Here is a 17,384-nt window from a genome sequence, read left to right as displayed (position 1 = left end):
AAGCTGGACCTTTCACCTGGTTCTCATCTTGTGGAACCCATGATGCATGACAAATAGCTGTATCTGCCCACACAATTGGCTGTGCAATATGTTACTACTCCTCTGGCAATGGGCTGTGGGCTTAACTCGTTCAAAACTTGTTCTGACCCACCTCAGTCACTTGGACACAATTGGCCGTGCAATATGTTACTACTCCTCGGGTAATGGGCTGTGGGCTTAACTCGTTCAAAACTTGTTCTGACCCAAGTCACTTGGACATTTGACACGGTTCTAAGCCCGGTTGTCTCTAAGATATTGGCCCATCCAATGGAACATGACTTCGTAGTTAACTGGGCCACAAACAACACAAGACCCAGAAATCCAGGCCCATAATATCCGTATTAGGTAACAAAATGTGATCCCAAATACCAAGTCTCAAGACTCCCCCTAGCTGGAAAAAAAATCAATGTTGATGGCTCATGGAAGCAAGGAGATCCTTGGGCGGGGATTGGATTCATCATTACAGATCATTGCGGTTGTGTTCATCTATCGGGGTTTATGCGTGTTCCGTCAGCTGGTTGCCCTATGATGATTGAGACTCTTGCTTTCCGTTTTGGAGTTCAACTGGCTATGGAGTTTAACTTGGATCGTTGCTGCTTTGAAATGAGATATCTATCCTCTATCGCCTCATGGTTTCGTTCTCGATGAAACTAGAGCTCTTTTGAATGAAATGGAGCATCAAATTATGCATGTTTCTAGGGACCGAAATAGGGTTACAGATGCCCTTGCATCCTTGGGTCGATCTACTAATGTCTCTTTGCCTAGTATTTTCATGGAGGACATTCCATTCTCCATTAACTCTCTTTATGTTTCTAAATGTTTTCCTAGTTGTTCTTAATTAAAATTTTTTTTCAAAAAAAAAAAACTCGACAATACTTAGAATTATGACCTTTTTTGGGCGGGAATCTACATGATTTTGACCTCCGAACGAGCCTTGCAATAGAGAAGTTACAGTTTTAATCACGGATGTTCGAGTCTATTTATCAAATTCAAAAAAATTATGTGATCACGCACTGGTAGAAGTAATGAACAACATATGTAACTAAAACTGCAGGGCCCTTAACCGCCTTTGACCTCACATTCTATCTCGCTAATTTATTTATTTTCCTTGTTAATAACACAAACGTTTGACCTATTGATTTTGAGATTTATTCAAGCAGCACATCCATTCAAGTTGCCTAAAAATAATTCCTGACCTTGCAATTTGAACATTATGCCGAATGTTCCAAAGTTGATTAGTTGACGGCCAGAAATATCTGAGGACTTGGTGCCATAAAACTATTTTATTTTCAAACCTAAATAAAAGAGTGCATTTATTCTGATTAAGAATGGACCAAACTTCCCCATATGAGACCAAATTGGATGCACAAGTTGAGTAGCTGACCCTTGCTTCCTGGAAATTCACCAAAATATGAACACTAGTAATTAAAACGTGGTCAACGTGAGGTTGGTCTTTTGCTATTTTGTGGAGGTGGAGACAGGGGCTGCTCGATCGATCGTTTGCTTGTTCTTTCACACACCTTAAACGCCTTCCTTTGCTGTCGTTTCTATTTGTTTCGCCCTCTCTCAAACATGAATGGCTGCAACAGTTTTTGGTACCTAACCCAAAAAATCTCACATCAAATTTTTTTATAGTAACATGTTGGGTCCCATTAATGCAATATAGGCCGTCTAAACAAGTCCTCCACGGTTGAAACAATGGTTCGGTTTGGGAGTGTGTTTTGACCTTATTTGGTGAGGTGAGGCGCATTTTGGAACTGTAATAAGGTGACGTGAGTTGCGGTGACAAAATGTGTTTCACACATCACTATATTGTGGCGAGATGGGGTGAAATTGAATAATTTTCATTGAAATCATTAATTTTTGATAAATTAATTTTCATAAAAATATAAATGGAATAATAAATTAATTGAGGGGAAAATTGAAATTTTTTTTCATATTTTGACCCAAAAAAATGCAATCTTTGCTTCAAGAATAGAGAGGCATCATTTTTGAATTTACTACAATGATACTGTAATGCACCACTTAACCGACTTATTTTTATTCGAAAATGGTGCGTTGAAGCTAAAAGCGGTGCATTTGGTAAACGCACCTAATGCCGAAAATCTTACCACAAATATGCATTGCAGCCAACATATGTTGCCCTTCCTTAGATGTTGACTTTGGGAGCAAACAACATGAGGCACGGCTGCCTCTGAATAGTTAGTGGGCCACTCTTAGTGGATCTTTGAAGCTCACATGAGGCCCAAGATTGTTCTCCCACAAAACGAGGCCGTATTGTATGTGTATATGTGACAGTTGAATACTGACCGACTGTTTACACTTACACCAGCTTAGACCGCACTTGGCGCGTGCATGTGGGCTCGACCTGAGATCGCACCTACGGTTCTCTGTATTTATTGATTCGGCGGTCACGAGGGCTGCTTTATCCAGCCGACAAAATCTCCTCATTTTTCCTCTGATTCGGGTTCGGCGAAAAATCTTTGTTTTGACGGCGACCCAGATTTTTTTGGGTGCAACTTGGACTGCAAAACTTTCTATAAATGTCAGCATGACCAGCACTAAATTTGATGTGCATTAATTTAAAAATATATTGAATTGTATATTTATTGTAAAGCAATATTATTTGTTATTGAACCGTGATTAACTCGTTTTAATGCACTAAATAAAGAGTATTTAATTTTCATAATCTTGTCGGTAACCTCATAATTCATACAACAAATGTTATAAAGGGATATCATATGTAGAAAAGTAAGATCACTGTGGGCTCCAAACATAAACAATTTTAGTGAGCCCACACACAAACAATTTTAGGAGATGAATCATTTGTGATTTTGGACGGACTCTCGTGCGAAAATGTTAATAATTTTGTATTTTTTTGTCTCGACTATCCCAAATAATGAGTTGAATGCATATGATTTATGTGAAATCGTGAATCTCACATGATCCCTATAAAATTGTGTGCATTAATTTCAATGTTTAGGATTACTGAAATAAAAAATGATTTGATCCATATAACTGTTAACTCTTTTGTCATGAATTTTACTTTTTGCTTCCATAAGTAATTCATTTCCTTAATTGGGTTACAGAAAACGGTTTTGTAGGTTCAAATTAATCATGTCAAGTAAATTAAAGTGCACACTTAGACTATGTGCGTTCAACTCAGTATACGGGATAATTGAGATGCCGATTGTTGGCATCTTTATCATTTTCGTAAAGAATTTTAGGAGAGAAATCATTTATGATTTTAGCATAGAACTCATTTTCGCTTACCTAATAAATTTCTTGTCCTTAATTGTGTTAGCAATAAAGGTGTTGTATGTTTTTGACCCAAATTATATTGTTGTCGGGTGATAAACTTCTAGTATGACAGTATGAATTTAGACTCAATATAAGATGTTCAAAGGAGAAGCATGTATGATATCATTATTGATTATAAAAAAAAAAAAGATTTCGTTGGTCCAAATTAATCACGTCAAGTAAATTAAAGTACCCCCACTCACGGGAGCGCGCCATCCCGAGAATGAAGGGATTGCAATTGGATATTCACCAATAATTACCTAATGACCTTATTCCATCAATAATACATGTAACCTAACACACACCCTTCTTTTCAGTATAAAGTCATTGTAATCAAGAGATCTAGGAATGTTGTCAAGGCCCCCAAATCCAAATAATATTCCTCCATCAACTCCTCTCATGCACGCTATACCTAACTTTATTGCATTACGTCACATGAAAAGATTTAAGATATATCTTCTAAATTACGATTGGGGGCCCACAAGAAGGTTTTTGGTGTTCAAGTTGGAAGGAGTGTTGGGGGTGGTGGTGGCGGTGACAGGTCCAAGTTGGGTTTGCCTTCCTTTCAGACCAAAAGATCGTTAGGAGCACGTGAGTTGTGCTTTGGTATTTGCGATTCTTAACTACCCAGAACCTCGTATTGATCCAACCTTCTAAAACCAAAAAAAGGGAAATTAATAGAATATGTTATAAAAAAAATGATGAAGTGAGTGATCCATTTGGTTGGGATGAATCTTTCTAGTCGAGAAACTAAAGTTCAACTCTTCATATCAATAACATGTATTACATCACGTACTTATCGAGTTGGTTGGGATGGATATTTCTGATCGAGAGACTCAAGTTCAACTCTTCTATCAACACCGTGTGATTTATTGGGTAATTAGTAGAGTCGCGATTTAAGTATACTATGTTTAGAAAAGACTATATAGTTCCTTGTCATTAAAAAATGAAGTAGGACCCAAGGAGATATAAATGGGGGACCCAATTCCAAGGCAGAAAAGGCGGTGCCATACAGGCTGATATATACAGAACGTGAGCACATGTGATGGCTGAGGTTGGCAAGCGATCAGAGTGGTCTCACACACTCTCTCCCCCTCTGGCTCTCACAGCTTACTGGCTGTTGGCACTGAGAAGAGTGACGAGTACAGTTTACTCAACACTAAAAGGCCTTTCTCAATATAGAAACATGACGTAGCTATATACAACATGCATCACCTGAAACTGAACTGAGTTCTCGGGGGCTGCTGTAGCTCTTTTTGGACTGTAAAATATTTTTATTTTTATTTTAAAAAATTATATATGTGTAGTATTCGGAGTAACGATTCCAACGATATATTTTTTGTTCGAAACAAAAATCAAATTTAATGTGAAAAATGCATAACAATTCTGAACCGTTGAATATAAACTCAAAACATTCGATGTTTCGATCGCGATGAATTTGATTTATGTTTCGAACAAAAAATATGTCATTGGAATCGTTAGACCGAATACTACACATATATAATTTTTAAAAAATAAATAAAAAATGTTTTGAAGCCCAAAAGACCTACAGCGGGGACTGCTGTAGTTATTACTACAGCAGCCCCCATGAACCCGACTGAACCTGATCAATCTGGTCCAGCCGTCCAGGACCTATTTTAAGGATTCGCAGTAAAGCAGCGTCCAGTCCACATTAGTATAATATAATATGAATGGCGGTAGTTTATTATAAATGTTTATGATAGATTCGCAAGTTGCAATACGATCTATGCGATCCCCAAGAAAGTGTGAGATTTTGAGGGAAAATAATACGCTTGGTATATTCGCATCGCGCGAGACCATTGCCTCATATTGCGTGAGCTGGTCTTACTGGACGACCATGTTTGCATAATACCAGGTTATATTGCTAGTCACTCTACCAGATTGTCCAAATTCGGGATCGATTATCATACACGCGGTGATAGCACGTGACACACGACATCCATGGATTTTCCGTCCAAAGAAAGCTACATAATAAGACACTTCTATATAAACGAAAATATTAGAAAATTAGTTGAGTATAAGAGACATTGAATTACATATCAACATAGCAATCTTTTGGCCAAACCACGTGTACTCAAAAGATACTGAATTTGATTCCCAACGTGAGTAATATTCTTGTGACGTCCACGTGGGTATTGACTCAACGTACTCGATTATCATCAGATGAGAAATTTATGTGCGTATTTGCCCTAATGCCCTAGTTTATGATGTCGTTATCAGTTAAAAAATATAATTTAATTACGTATCTTTTGCTTGATTAGATAGAAAAGCATAGTGGTTGGATTTTATTTATTTATTTTAATTTGTTTCACACCAATCACGTTTTGTAAAAGTGTCGGTTTTGGACACTGAGATGAAACGTCTCTATTAGAGTAGGACCAAATTATTTATTTTACGTAACACCACAACATCTTTCCAACAATATTACATAACTTTAAATAAGCCATATAATCACCTAATCGATTGTCAATATTTAAGAACAAAACAAATTAAGAAAGGCAAAATTAATTCCCATTTGTGAATATGCATGCATATGCATGGTGGTTAAACACCTTCCTAGTACGTACCCAATGCCATACCAAACTTGACCAACTTAGGGGAATAGAATTATAATGTATTATACTATTATTTCCTCTTGCACCCTTCAAGACAATTAATACATTGGAATGAAATATCAAATAGGGGTTGTACATCATTATCATAGGCACACACGTAAACATTTTGTTGATAAATGTGTAGTAGCAAACAACATTGTACCAATTATGAAATTTCATGGAAGTGAAGGATCAAACCAAGCATCCCCCTATGTCATTATATGGATAATTAAGTTGATTTAATTAGTAAAATAAAAGCAAAAGACAGATAATTTGAACAAAATTAAATAGGGCAAAAAAAATGAAGGCCAACAACCATAAGTAGTGGAACACCTCCCCCTGTCGGCGCTGTATTTAACTAATTTTTAATAGCAAAAATAAATAGCCTTTTGAGTGTGTAATGACTTAATAACCAAGTTTAGGTAGTTCTAATCCGTGTATGATTAGCAAAGATTCGGGATGGCAAAATTCAGCCCAGTTTGGATGATCGATTTTGTTCTACTTGAATTAAACCAATTTTGGACATAAATTATATACCTGAAATTCGGGCTCAAACTCAAAAATTTGTCCGGTTTAAAATCGGGTTTGGATCCAAACACAGAAATCTTGTCTGATTTACTTGTCCGGACCCTAACTCGGATTAGTTTATTGTCTGATTTACTTGTCTGGAACTTTGGATTTAAACTGATCTGGATGTGCTAAATTAAGTACGTCCGAAATCTAATCTAGATCAGAGTCCGGACATACAAATATTTCATAAATACTTGATGTTGTCTTATCCGGAACCGAATTTTTTTTCCACCTTTAGCAAAGATATTATCATAGTAGGGGCGGCTTAGTCATTTGGGTTAGCCTTGCAAGTAGTGTACTGGTGGTTGCTCAGTAGAAGTCTCAAAGAATCGAGCATATCCTACCAACAGGGGGTTGCGCTATCTTAGTCCATTTTTGGGAACAGGTCTTCGCCAGCATATAATTTGCCTATCACGTGCATTAATCACACAAAAAGATCAATTCTTTGTTAATTTTACAAACACTTGGTCTGCATAAATTAACCCAACCATTCTCCCCTTATATATAGTCATCTTGCGCCAACAGTTGCGATTGTGAAGTCGCGTCTTTTCTCTTACCTTCTCAAGGAATCAGAATTCCCTAATCCGGGTGGGAAAGAAGTTAGGAATCCTTATTTAAGTTGTTTATACCACACCCACAAACCCTTCAGAGATTCATCGAAATTCAGTATTCAATTTGTTCTGTTCCCATGGAGTGGGTTCGAGGAGAAGCAATCGGTCATGGCAGCTTCGCAACGGTTAATTTGGCAAAGAGTTGTTCCTGTCAGTATCCTTCAGTGATGGCAGTGAAGTCTTGCGATGTTATTGATTCGGATTGGCTCAAGAACGAGAAAGAAGTTCTGGGTTTGATCGGGAATTGCCCGCAAATCATCCAGTGTTACGGCGACGATTACAGTTCTGAAAACGGTGAGAGATTGTACAATTTGTTTCTGGAGTATGCAAACAGAGGCAGTCTGGCTAATCAGTTGAAGAAAACCACCGGTGGATGTTTTCCGGAATCCGATGTCAGGCACTACACTAGGTTGATTCTACTGGGGCTTAAACAGATTCATTCAAAAGGGTTCGCTCACTGCGATATAAAGCTTCAGAATTTATTGTTGTTGGACAATCGGGCAGTAAAGATTGCTGATTTTGGATTGGCAAAGAAGTCAGGGGAGAAACAGAGTGGAGAACAGAGCAGGGTACAAATAAGAGGTACTCCTCTGTACATGGCACCAGAATCAGTTAATGAGAACGAGTACGAGTCTCCGGCAGACGTGTGGGCTCTTGGGTGTGCGGTGGTGGAGATGGTGACCGGAAAGAACGCTTGGAATTGTGGGCCCGAAGCCAATGTTTTCAAGCTGTTGATTAGAATCGGAACTGGGGACGAATTACCCGTAATTCCAGACGAATTGTCGGAAGAAGGGAAAGATTTTCTTCGCAAGTGCTTTGTTAAGGATCCTAGAGAGAGATGGACGGCGGAGATGCTTTTGAATCACCCTTTTGTTTCAGCCGGTGAAGAAGTTATTTTGGTTAACGATGATGTGATGAAGGACAGTAAAAACTCACCGGCATCACCGAGATGTCCTTTTGATTTCCCAGTTTGGGTTTCAGTCTCTGGTTCCGAGGTATCTTCACCGGATACTAGTTTCTGTTATGAATTATCACATCGTTACACTTCGCCGGCGGAAAGAGTCCGGCAATTGGACAGTCTTGATGCTATGAGTTCTGATTGGTCATTCTCGGAAAATTGGTTCCCTGTAAGATGAAGCGAGATTACTCAACTAGTTGATTCTTTCATACCAATTTGATTGTAGATTAGGACACAAACTGTACTGTACATAACAATTTTGTTTATTAAATCATACGAGTTAAATCAATTGCAGTGATGCTTTTTCTTGGTCACTTTTTATTTAAAAAGTTTTTCTTTTAATTCTGTAAGATTGGCAGCTGCTCTGGGCCTCCGGCAAATGTTTTCTGTGTCATCTGTTGTGATTTTTGTTGTGGCATACATCAATGCAAGTGTGTAATCATCCTCAGTCTCCCCATGATGCACCTGACGACAGGGTAAACTAAGTCAAAACAGTATTTGGCCACAAGTGGAAAATGAAAATCGAACTCAAAATCTTCCAAGTTCATGTACAGTTTGGTTCCAAAATCGTCATGATAAGTAGAGTCAAAGTATAGTTTTGCCACAAGAATATTGTTTTGAGTGAGAACTGAATTTAGAACCTTTCGAGTTCATACGGTTCGGTCCAATATAGATTTATCATCCAAAATAGTTCTCCTGCACCAACATCATACAACAATCAAAGCTTCTTTTTTCTTTTTCTTTTTTTAAATTCAGTTTCACATCATCTTTTGCATTCTCATTTGTGATTCTCCTAATTTTGAATAGAATGTTGAATGGACCAAAATACTAAATAATTAATAATATTAGGTGTGTTCATTAACTTGCCTGCTAACATGAGCAGTTAATCGTTGATTAAGTTCTTATCAACAGCTCGACTAAATCTGAATTCTGAATAAATTATTGTAAAATATAGCACTTGATTCGTTCGAATACAATTTCAAGGAAGGAAGTGTGAATGATAGGATTCACATTTTCTCGTTGAAACTCATCTATCCATTACGACCAATTCCTATTATTGCTCATGCTAATTAAACATGTGTTCATATTATTGTAAACTTCAACGTGACCAATAATTCCTTTTTTGAGTTTTGACTCCTAATTGGTTGGTTTTGACCTTTCTTTTTTAATGAAGGATTGGTTTCACCTTTCACACCCATATTTGAGGTGCAATTTAATCTTTCTGCATAAAAACCGTATGGATTCAGGAGGTTTTGAATTAGATTTTACTTGGAGTAATATTTTTGTGATCACGCACTGGGTTTTAGTTCAACTTATCTTGTCATCATGTGAGAAACTTATGCACGCTCATATCGAATGTCCGAAAGGTAAACTTGTATCATATTGTTTTTGGTTACCTAAAAAAATGTAATGCATAGCAAAGATTGACATATATACCAGTTGTATGCGTTTAACCTGATGTGAGTTCCGTCGCAGGTTCAGTTATTCTACACAAGTTTACTTAAAATTAACAAACATTGCCTTTCGTTTGATCGAGTTGGTGTGTCCATTAACCTTCTTACATGTTCAGATGTGGCTGTGGAAGTGTGAAGATATGGATGAGAGGGTAGACAAATACCAGCTGTGATGATCAGAGAAGACCTTTAGGCATGGCTGGTAAGTAAATGTATGCCAAAGTAGGCACCATGAAGCAGAAGATTGTGAATACAAAAGCTTGAGAATTGGAGTAGCCATGAATGGAATGCTGGATGGTGCTCAGTATAGAAATCGCATCTGCAGAAGAATATCAATAATTCGGCACATACTGGTTTATTTGAAATTTTGTCATAAAAGGGGCATAAGGGCAAATGCAATAAGAAACAATTTACTGGGCCAACATTTTTGTTGGCCCGGTCCCACCTCTATTACACAAAAAGTCAAGTCAAACACGTATTCTAATACAGCCACATCAGCAAAACACAAATTTCTATACACTTTTTCTTCCCACACACTTTCTCTTTCCACCCAACCCAACAACATTCCATTCCTCCATATTATCCACAATAAAACTACACCAAAACATTAAATATCAATATATCCACATCAGCAAAACACTTATCCCAATACAACCACATAAGCAAAACACATTTTACAATACAGCCACATCAGCAAAAGACAACATCTTTGTTGGCCCAATACCACTTCACCATTGCATTTGCCCTAAGCATCTGCTTTTTCTTGAATTGTTCCCTGCCATGAAAGATAGCTTCCAATGGAAGCCTTCGATCGCCGATTATGTCAAAAGTCCAAACCACTGAAGTATTATTGAAAAAATCAATAATACTAATACGAAAACACTATTTGTCCATAATTTTGATGTTTATAATCTAGGTGGTATGAAGAGAAATGTGGGGGACTATCTAATACAAAATGACCTCCCACACTTCTGCTCATTCTACCTAGATTATGAACACCAAAATTATGGACATATATCATTTTGGATACTAATAATATCCAGCAACTGTTCTTCAGGGAAGCTTTTTACTTGGGGGGACGGAGATATAGGTCGACTTGGGCATGGTGACAAGGAAGCAAGTTTTAAGTAGGGTTCTTAGAGAAAGAACCTGTAATCAAATTCAAATTCAAATTCAAAGATCCTCAGCTTTAGACATTCTAGAGAGGCGGCTTGGTCTTTGCTCAAACGCGGTCCGGCGACGTTGTCGGTGGGAGGAGGGTCGAATCAAAAGGCGACAATCAATGCCTGCTTCTTCAACTCTTCTTCCACTCCCCCAATCATCACTAACGAATTCTTCATTGCCGATAATTCGGTGAACTGCTCTCCTTGTATGATGTCAACGATTATCGACACCAAGAAACGATTATCAGCACCGATAAATAGATATTTCTATAAATAATAATTGGTTCTACATATGACGTTTATCGACACCAAGAAAAGATTATCGATACCAAGAAATTATTATCGACACCGATAAATAGACAATTCTATAAATAATAATTGGTTCCACATATGACGTTTGTTAGCACCAAGAAACGATTACCGGTACCAAGAAATTATTATCGACATCGATAAATAGACAATTCTATAAATAATAATTGGTTCCACATATAACGTTTGTTGGCACCAAGAAACGATTGATTATTGGCACCAAGAAATGATTATCGACACTAATAAATAGATAATTCTATAAATAATAATTGGTTCCACATATGACATTTGTTGGCACTAAGAAATGATTATTGACATCGATAAATTGACAATTCTATAAATAATAATTGGTTCCACATATGACGTTTGTTGGCACCAAGAAATGATTATTGACACCAAGAATTGATTATCAACATTGAAAAATGATTATCTGCATCGGTAAATAGGCATTTCTATAAATAATAATTAGTTCAACATATGACGTTTATTGACACCAAGAAATGATTATTGACACCGATAAATAGACAATTCTATAAATAATAATTAGTTGCACTTATGACGTTTGTTGACACCAAGAAACGATTATCGATACCAAGAAATGATTATCGACACCGATAAATAGACAATTCTATAAATAATAATTTGTTCCACATATGACGTTTGTTGACACCAAGAAACGATTGATTATTGGCACCATGAAATGATTATCGACACTGATAAATAGACAATTCTATAAAGAATAATTGGTTCCACATATGACATTTGTTGGCATCAAGAAATGATTATTGGTACCAAGAAACGATTACCGGTACCAAGAAATTATTATCGACATCGATAAATAGACAATTCTATAAATAATAATTGGTTCCACATATGAAGTTTGTTGGAACCAAAAAACAATTGATTATTGGCACCAAGAAATGATTATCAATACCGATAAATAGACAATTCTATAAATAATAATTGGTTCCACATATGACGCTTGTTGACACAAAGAAATGATTATTGGCACCAAGAAATGACATCGACACCGATAAATAGATAATTCTATAAATAATAATTGGTTCCTCATATGACGTTTGTTGGCACAAAAAAATGATTATTGACACCAAGAAATTATTATCGACACCAAAAAATGATTATTTGCATCGGTAAATAAATATTTCTATAAATAATAATTAGTTCCACATATAACATTTATTGGCACCAAGAAATGATTATTGACACCGAGAAATAGATAATTCTATAAATAATAATAGGTTCCACATATGATATTTGTTGACACCAAGAAATGATTATCGACACTAAGAAATGATTATCGACATATTAGGGAAATTTGCCAATAGACTTTCCCAAGAAATCGAAAACTTTGCCAAGTTTGTGATGTTCAGTACCTGATAAAACTATTGGTTTTGGACAAAGAGAATCGTCCTCAGAAGATAAGATATGGAGCCATTATTCAAAGACTCCCAAACCTTGCTTTTCAGACCCCTTATTATGAGAGGCGGCAGAAATCATGCCGTTGCATCCCGCACACACCATTCGGATTGGCCTTGTCATTTTCGCCAAATCCCAGATAGACTAATTACTCCTCCTTCGCTGTTTAGCGGTGCCCACAGCTCTGTAGTCTGTACTCTGTTTTGAGTGTTTTCAATCTTCCGTTTCCTTCGTGGGTTGGGCCGATAGAGCTTCCGATGTCAAAGGCCCATGGTATGTCCATATCCTATCCGACCAATAATTCAGAGGCCGGACTCCAAAATAAAATTTTTGGGCTTATTTGAAGCTTCTTACCCAACTACGTCCATATCCTATCGGACCTATCATGTATTACCCCCTTTTATATGCATGTGCCTCATTTGGTAGAATTTATTTTTACGATTTCAACAGTAGCTTATAAATTGTGAAAAATAAACTAGTTCATACGCTGTGAAATAAGTTGTCAGGTATTTGGTTGATAAGTACTATTTTCTTTTATTTGATTGGATCCAAATATGTTTGGATGCTTGTTATTGTAGTTTGAATCTATTATGATTGGTTTTGGGCAATGTATTGCTAACCAACAACTAGCTATATTTGCACATTGTGGTGTTATATTTGATTGACATTATTTTGGAATCTATTATGGTTATTATTACTACTGATTTATAGAGTTTATGATGAGTTTGGTGCAAAATTATACTTTGGATGACGGTATTGAGACATTTATCATGCACAAACTATGAATATAATTGTTACTATAAATGTACGGGTTCCAATGTAGTAACTTGGACAAATTTCAACTTTAAATTAGTACGTTATAATATTTGAATATTCAGTGATCGAGTTGGAACGCGTCAAATCTTTCACTTTAAAAGCAACCGAATACAAAAATTAAATAACGGTTTGACGGGAACCACTATGCGAAAAATTCCGTTTGAATCATAACTACTACCCAAAGAACGAATCCGTCACCACAACCCGAACCCAAACATAGTAACATACTACCATACCACAATGAGCAAATATTGTCGAGCATTGCTTTTTAAACTTGCTATTCTAGTTTTGACCATTCTTTCATTCAAACTCCTAAGAACCACAACTCCTTGGGAAGAAACAACTCTAGAAAAACACAACTGTTTGACTTCTTGGCTACTATACGCGCGGTTGGTTCTTAACTAACGCCTATTCGGTTCTTCATAGAGAACAGGTCCTCATGCAAAGTATACGGAGATCGCGAAAATGAAGGCATGCATGGTCTTTCTTCAATTCATTCTCAAATTCTCTTAACGTTAGATTCTTGACACTATCTTTTCTCGTTTGTTTTTTGTTTTAAGGCATTGCAGGGATCGTGTTTCTTCTTTAATTTATACATCCAACTCATCTTCGTCTCTGTTTCTCTGTTCCTCTGTTCTTCGGGTCTCAAGGTTCCTTTTTCTTTCGCTCTTCAATTCCCATTTCCAATCAAAACGGTTAACTTTTAACGTGTTCGATGTAATTCTTTCCTTTTGAAACTATAGATCGGAGAGACTTGTTCCTCTGACAGTGTTTGCGATGCGGGATTACATTGCGAAACTTGCCCTGCAAATGGTAACACGCGGCCCAGATGTACCCGGATCCAGCCATTGAATCCCACATCGAAGGTAACCCATAAATGCATGACATCGGCAGTAATTATATTGATTTTTCTTTCTTTTTTACTTTCTTCGTAATCTGGTATTTAAATTATTGTATTTGGTTATTGCTTGTGCATGTGGGTTTGGTAATGTTTAGGTGAAAGGTTTACCTTACAACAAGTATTCATGGCTCACGACGCACAACTCCTTCTCTCTTGAGGGGGCGAAATCCGACACGGGTTCGTTTATGATCGCACCAAAGAACCAGGAAGACACGGTCACCAGTCAACTTAAGGTAATTTCGTGCTTTGTTTCCTTTCAAGGTTTGATTTGTATGTCATTCTAAGTAATTCGTATCAGAGTTCTCTGGTGATTGGTCAATTAAAGATATTGACTTGTATGCAAGGCTAGGAGTCTTCCGTTAAATTGATTAAAGAATGAAACTTCTACCGATTCAACATAAACCAACCTTATTATGTGATGAATTGTCAATCTGAATGTTCTGTGGCTTTTAATGGAATTGAATGCGCGTTGGAGTTGAATAATGAATTAGGGAATTGATCAGCGCTCACCAAGTGCTCGAGGAAAGGTCAGCATGTGCTTTTAGTTGAATTTGGAGTTAAAAATAATCGGTTCAAGCTAGCCAACTAGTCCCCTGGCCTCAGTCCCATTTTCTTTTCGGGACCGTAATTTTATTTTTTTCATGCAATGATTGAGATTGTTCTCTTGTGAACCTTATAAGAAAGCAAGCAATCATAATTCGTGTAAATGTTCCTGTGGAAACATACTCTTGTTACATTGTTTTTCCAGTTACATCTTGAAATTGACTTGATAACATGTCTCTCATAGAATGGAGTTCGAGGGCTTATGCTAGATACGTATGACTTCATGAATGATATCTGGTTATGTCACTCAACTGGAGGAATATGTTACAACTTCACAGCATTCGTAAGTCTATCACTCATTTGTATTTGAATTTTGATGTTATCTATGCTTCAAGGATGAACCTTATCATTTTATTCGACGGTTGATTTCACAAACTGCATTTTATCACCAGCAACCTGCAATCAAGGTGTTCAGAGAGATTCAGGTGTTCCTGGAAGCAAACCCATCAGAGATTGTTACCTTATTTCTTGAGGATTATGTAACATCCCCACAAGGCTTGACCAAGGTATTCGACGCATCTGGTCTCAAGAAGTACTGGTTTCCTGTGTCAAGGATGCCCAAGAATGGTGAAGACTGGCCCACTGTAGATGATATGGTCCAGCAGAATCAGCGGCTGGTGGTTTTCAGTTCCAAACGTGATAAGGAGGCTTCTGAGGGGATCGCTTACGAGTGGAGCTATGTGGTAGAAAATCAATGTAAGTAATTCTGGAACTTGAAAATTGTTATTTTAGGTAGTGTGGATAAAATTATGGAATATAACAAAAACTATAGTGTGAACCTCAATTAGATGCATCTTACTTGATTGCTGTTAGCATCATTTTTTGGGCTATAATATAATCTCCGAAGGTTGTTCATCGAGTAAAACTCTGATGGTGGAGGTCTTGGAGGCTATATGATTTTTCTTTGTTTATTAAATATTTGATAATGAAGTTTCCACATATTAGCTTATATCTGTTCAATTTCCTTCAGCGAGCTAGATTTCTTTATTTAATATGGTTTGTAATGATTTTAGCACCAATATTGATCCTAAATTGTATGTAAGAGTTGGTACTGACAGTGAGCTAGAAATTGCAGATGGAGATGGGGGAATGAAAGCTGGATCATGTCCAAATCGTGCTGAATCGCCTCCAATGAACACCTCAACAATTTCACTGGTTCTTCAGAATTACTTTCTTGATAATCCCAATGCAACACAAGCTTGTGTAGACAATTCAGCTCCATTGATTAGCATGTCGAAAACCTGTTCTGAAGCAGCTGGTAAAAGGTGGCCCAACTTCATTGCTGTTGATTTCTACCTGGTACTAATCTTACCCATATTTCATAATTATATTCAACAATGTTATGTAACATCTCCAACGCAAAACAAGTGTTGCATCAGAGGAAACAGAATAGAGTAACAGTTGCTGAGTTTATTGGTTTGTTGTTGCAGAGAAGTGATGGTGGAGGAGCCGCTGAAGCTGTGGATGTAGCTAATGGTCATCTCACTTGCGGATGTGACAATATTGCCTACTGTGTGGTATGTTACTACTACATTTTGCATCTTCCTCTGGGGCATTTCAAAGTTAGCCGGCTGTATAGGTCATGCTCTTTAGTTATGACAATATTGCCTACTGTGTGGTATGTCGTAGCATGTCTATTAGATTTTCGAATGCCGTGAATTAGGACCATCATGAAGGTCTTAAAGCACTTTAATGTTCGGCGTTATTTTACCTGCTTCAAGCGATGCTGAAAATTGCATTCGCTTGCAGTTGCAGGCATGGTAGATAAATGGGTGCATTCAGCTGCGGGCATGGTATGTTGCCTTTGCTTGCTGGCATGGTATATTGCCTTCGAAAGATTCAGATAAATCTAGGGAAATGGACTAGAGGAGAGGAGGGGAGGGGACAAAGATATACATGGGTGCATTCATTTTATATGTCTATACACACGCCTTGATATAATATGTCGCAAATACTTAATTTGGTATATATGAGCAACTGTGAGTGTACATAGTAAATAACCTTTTCTTTTCCTCTCACCCACACAAGAAGATAAGAAAATATGGTAATTAGTTGGAGAATGCTATTGGCTAACTCCTATTTTGAATTTTTTTTTGATGTTCTCAATGGTGAGCAGGCAAATGCCACATCTGGTACATGCGACGTCCCTCCAATTGCTCCCCCTCCTCCTGCCGCTGGAGGAAGCTCCGAAAACCCCCCATCAGCTCCTTCCAGCATTGCCTATTTGAGCAGCAAACCACTTCAGTTAAGCTGGCTGTTTGGAGTCATTTTGACTACTCTCTTATTATAATTTTATCAGCTCTGTCCCACTTATTTGTAGCATTCCCCTGTTTTTTGCATATATTCTTCTGAACAACAGATTTATTTTTCAGATGAAGGTACGGCTTACCTGTATTCTAATATTCCATCAGTGCACTTTCATACTTTGTAATAAATAAGATATATAATTCTCTGAGGTGATTCTTGTTTTTGTTGGAGAGTTGCTTTACATGCTGCTTCAGTTGGTTGATGGATGTCTACCATCATTAAAGGCTTCTGATATATGGTTTTTACTCACCTTTTCATTTCAGAAATGTAGTGCAAAAGGAATTCAGTTTTCATTTACTAC

At 37.2% G+C, this 17,384-nt stretch overlaps 2 protein-coding genes across 3 annotated transcripts; both read left to right on the top strand.

Moving 5' to 3' along the window:
- Nucleotides 1-7,020: 7,020 nt before the first annotated feature.
- On the top strand, nucleotides 7,021-8,414 carry LOC120004861 (mitogen-activated protein kinase kinase kinase 18-like). Its single transcript, XM_038854226.1, has one exon. It carries the CDS (start codon nucleotides 7,213-7,215, stop codon nucleotides 8,269-8,271), a length of 1,059 nt encoding a protein of 352 aa, XP_038710154.1. The 5' UTR covers nucleotides 7,021-7,212; the 3' UTR covers nucleotides 8,272-8,414.
- A 5,212-nt stretch (nucleotides 8,415-13,626) lies between these two features.
- Nucleotides 13,627-17,246, top strand: LOC120004716 (PI-PLC X domain-containing protein At5g67130-like). Of its 2 annotated transcripts, none has more exons than XM_038854042.1 (9): nucleotides 13,627-13,743; nucleotides 13,833-13,922; nucleotides 14,016-14,138; nucleotides 14,269-14,406; nucleotides 14,961-15,059; nucleotides 15,169-15,472; nucleotides 15,852-16,075; nucleotides 16,207-16,293; nucleotides 16,893-17,246. In XM_038854042.1, the coding sequence occupies exons 1-9, from the start codon at nucleotides 13,738-13,740 to the stop codon at nucleotides 17,064-17,066; spliced, it is 1,245 nt and encodes a 414-aa protein (XP_038709970.1). In that variant the 5' UTR covers nucleotides 13,627-13,737; the 3' UTR covers nucleotides 17,067-17,246. The 2 variants fall into 2 exon arrangements, with proteins under 2 accessions (XP_038709970.1, XP_038710042.1); XM_038854114.1 differs by having other exon boundaries at nucleotides 13,639-13,743; nucleotides 13,842-13,922.
- Nucleotides 17,247-17,384: the final 138 nt, after the last annotated feature.

Source organism: Tripterygium wilfordii, chromosome 1 (genome assembly GCF_013401445.1).
Source record: "Tripterygium wilfordii isolate XIE 37 chromosome 1, ASM1340144v1, whole genome shotgun sequence".
Lineage (NCBI taxonomy): Eukaryota > Viridiplantae > Streptophyta > Magnoliopsida > Celastrales > Celastraceae > Tripterygium > Tripterygium wilfordii.
This window is presented reverse-complemented; position numbering and strand designations above follow the sequence as displayed.

Coding starts and splice junctions, on each gene's coding strand:
- LOC120004861 (XM_038854226.1), top strand. CDS start 7,213: ATGGAGTGGGTTCGAGGAGAAGCAATCGGTCATGGCAGCTTCGCAACG.
- LOC120004716 (XM_038854042.1), top strand. Junction 13,923..14,015: donor TCTGTTCTTCGGGTCTCAAG/GTTCCTTTTTCT, acceptor TTGAAACTATAG/ATCGGAGAGACTTGTTCCTC. Junction 16,294..16,892: donor ACAATATTGCCTACTGTGTG/GTATGTTACTAC, acceptor AATGGTGAGCAG/GCAAATGCCACATCTGGTAC.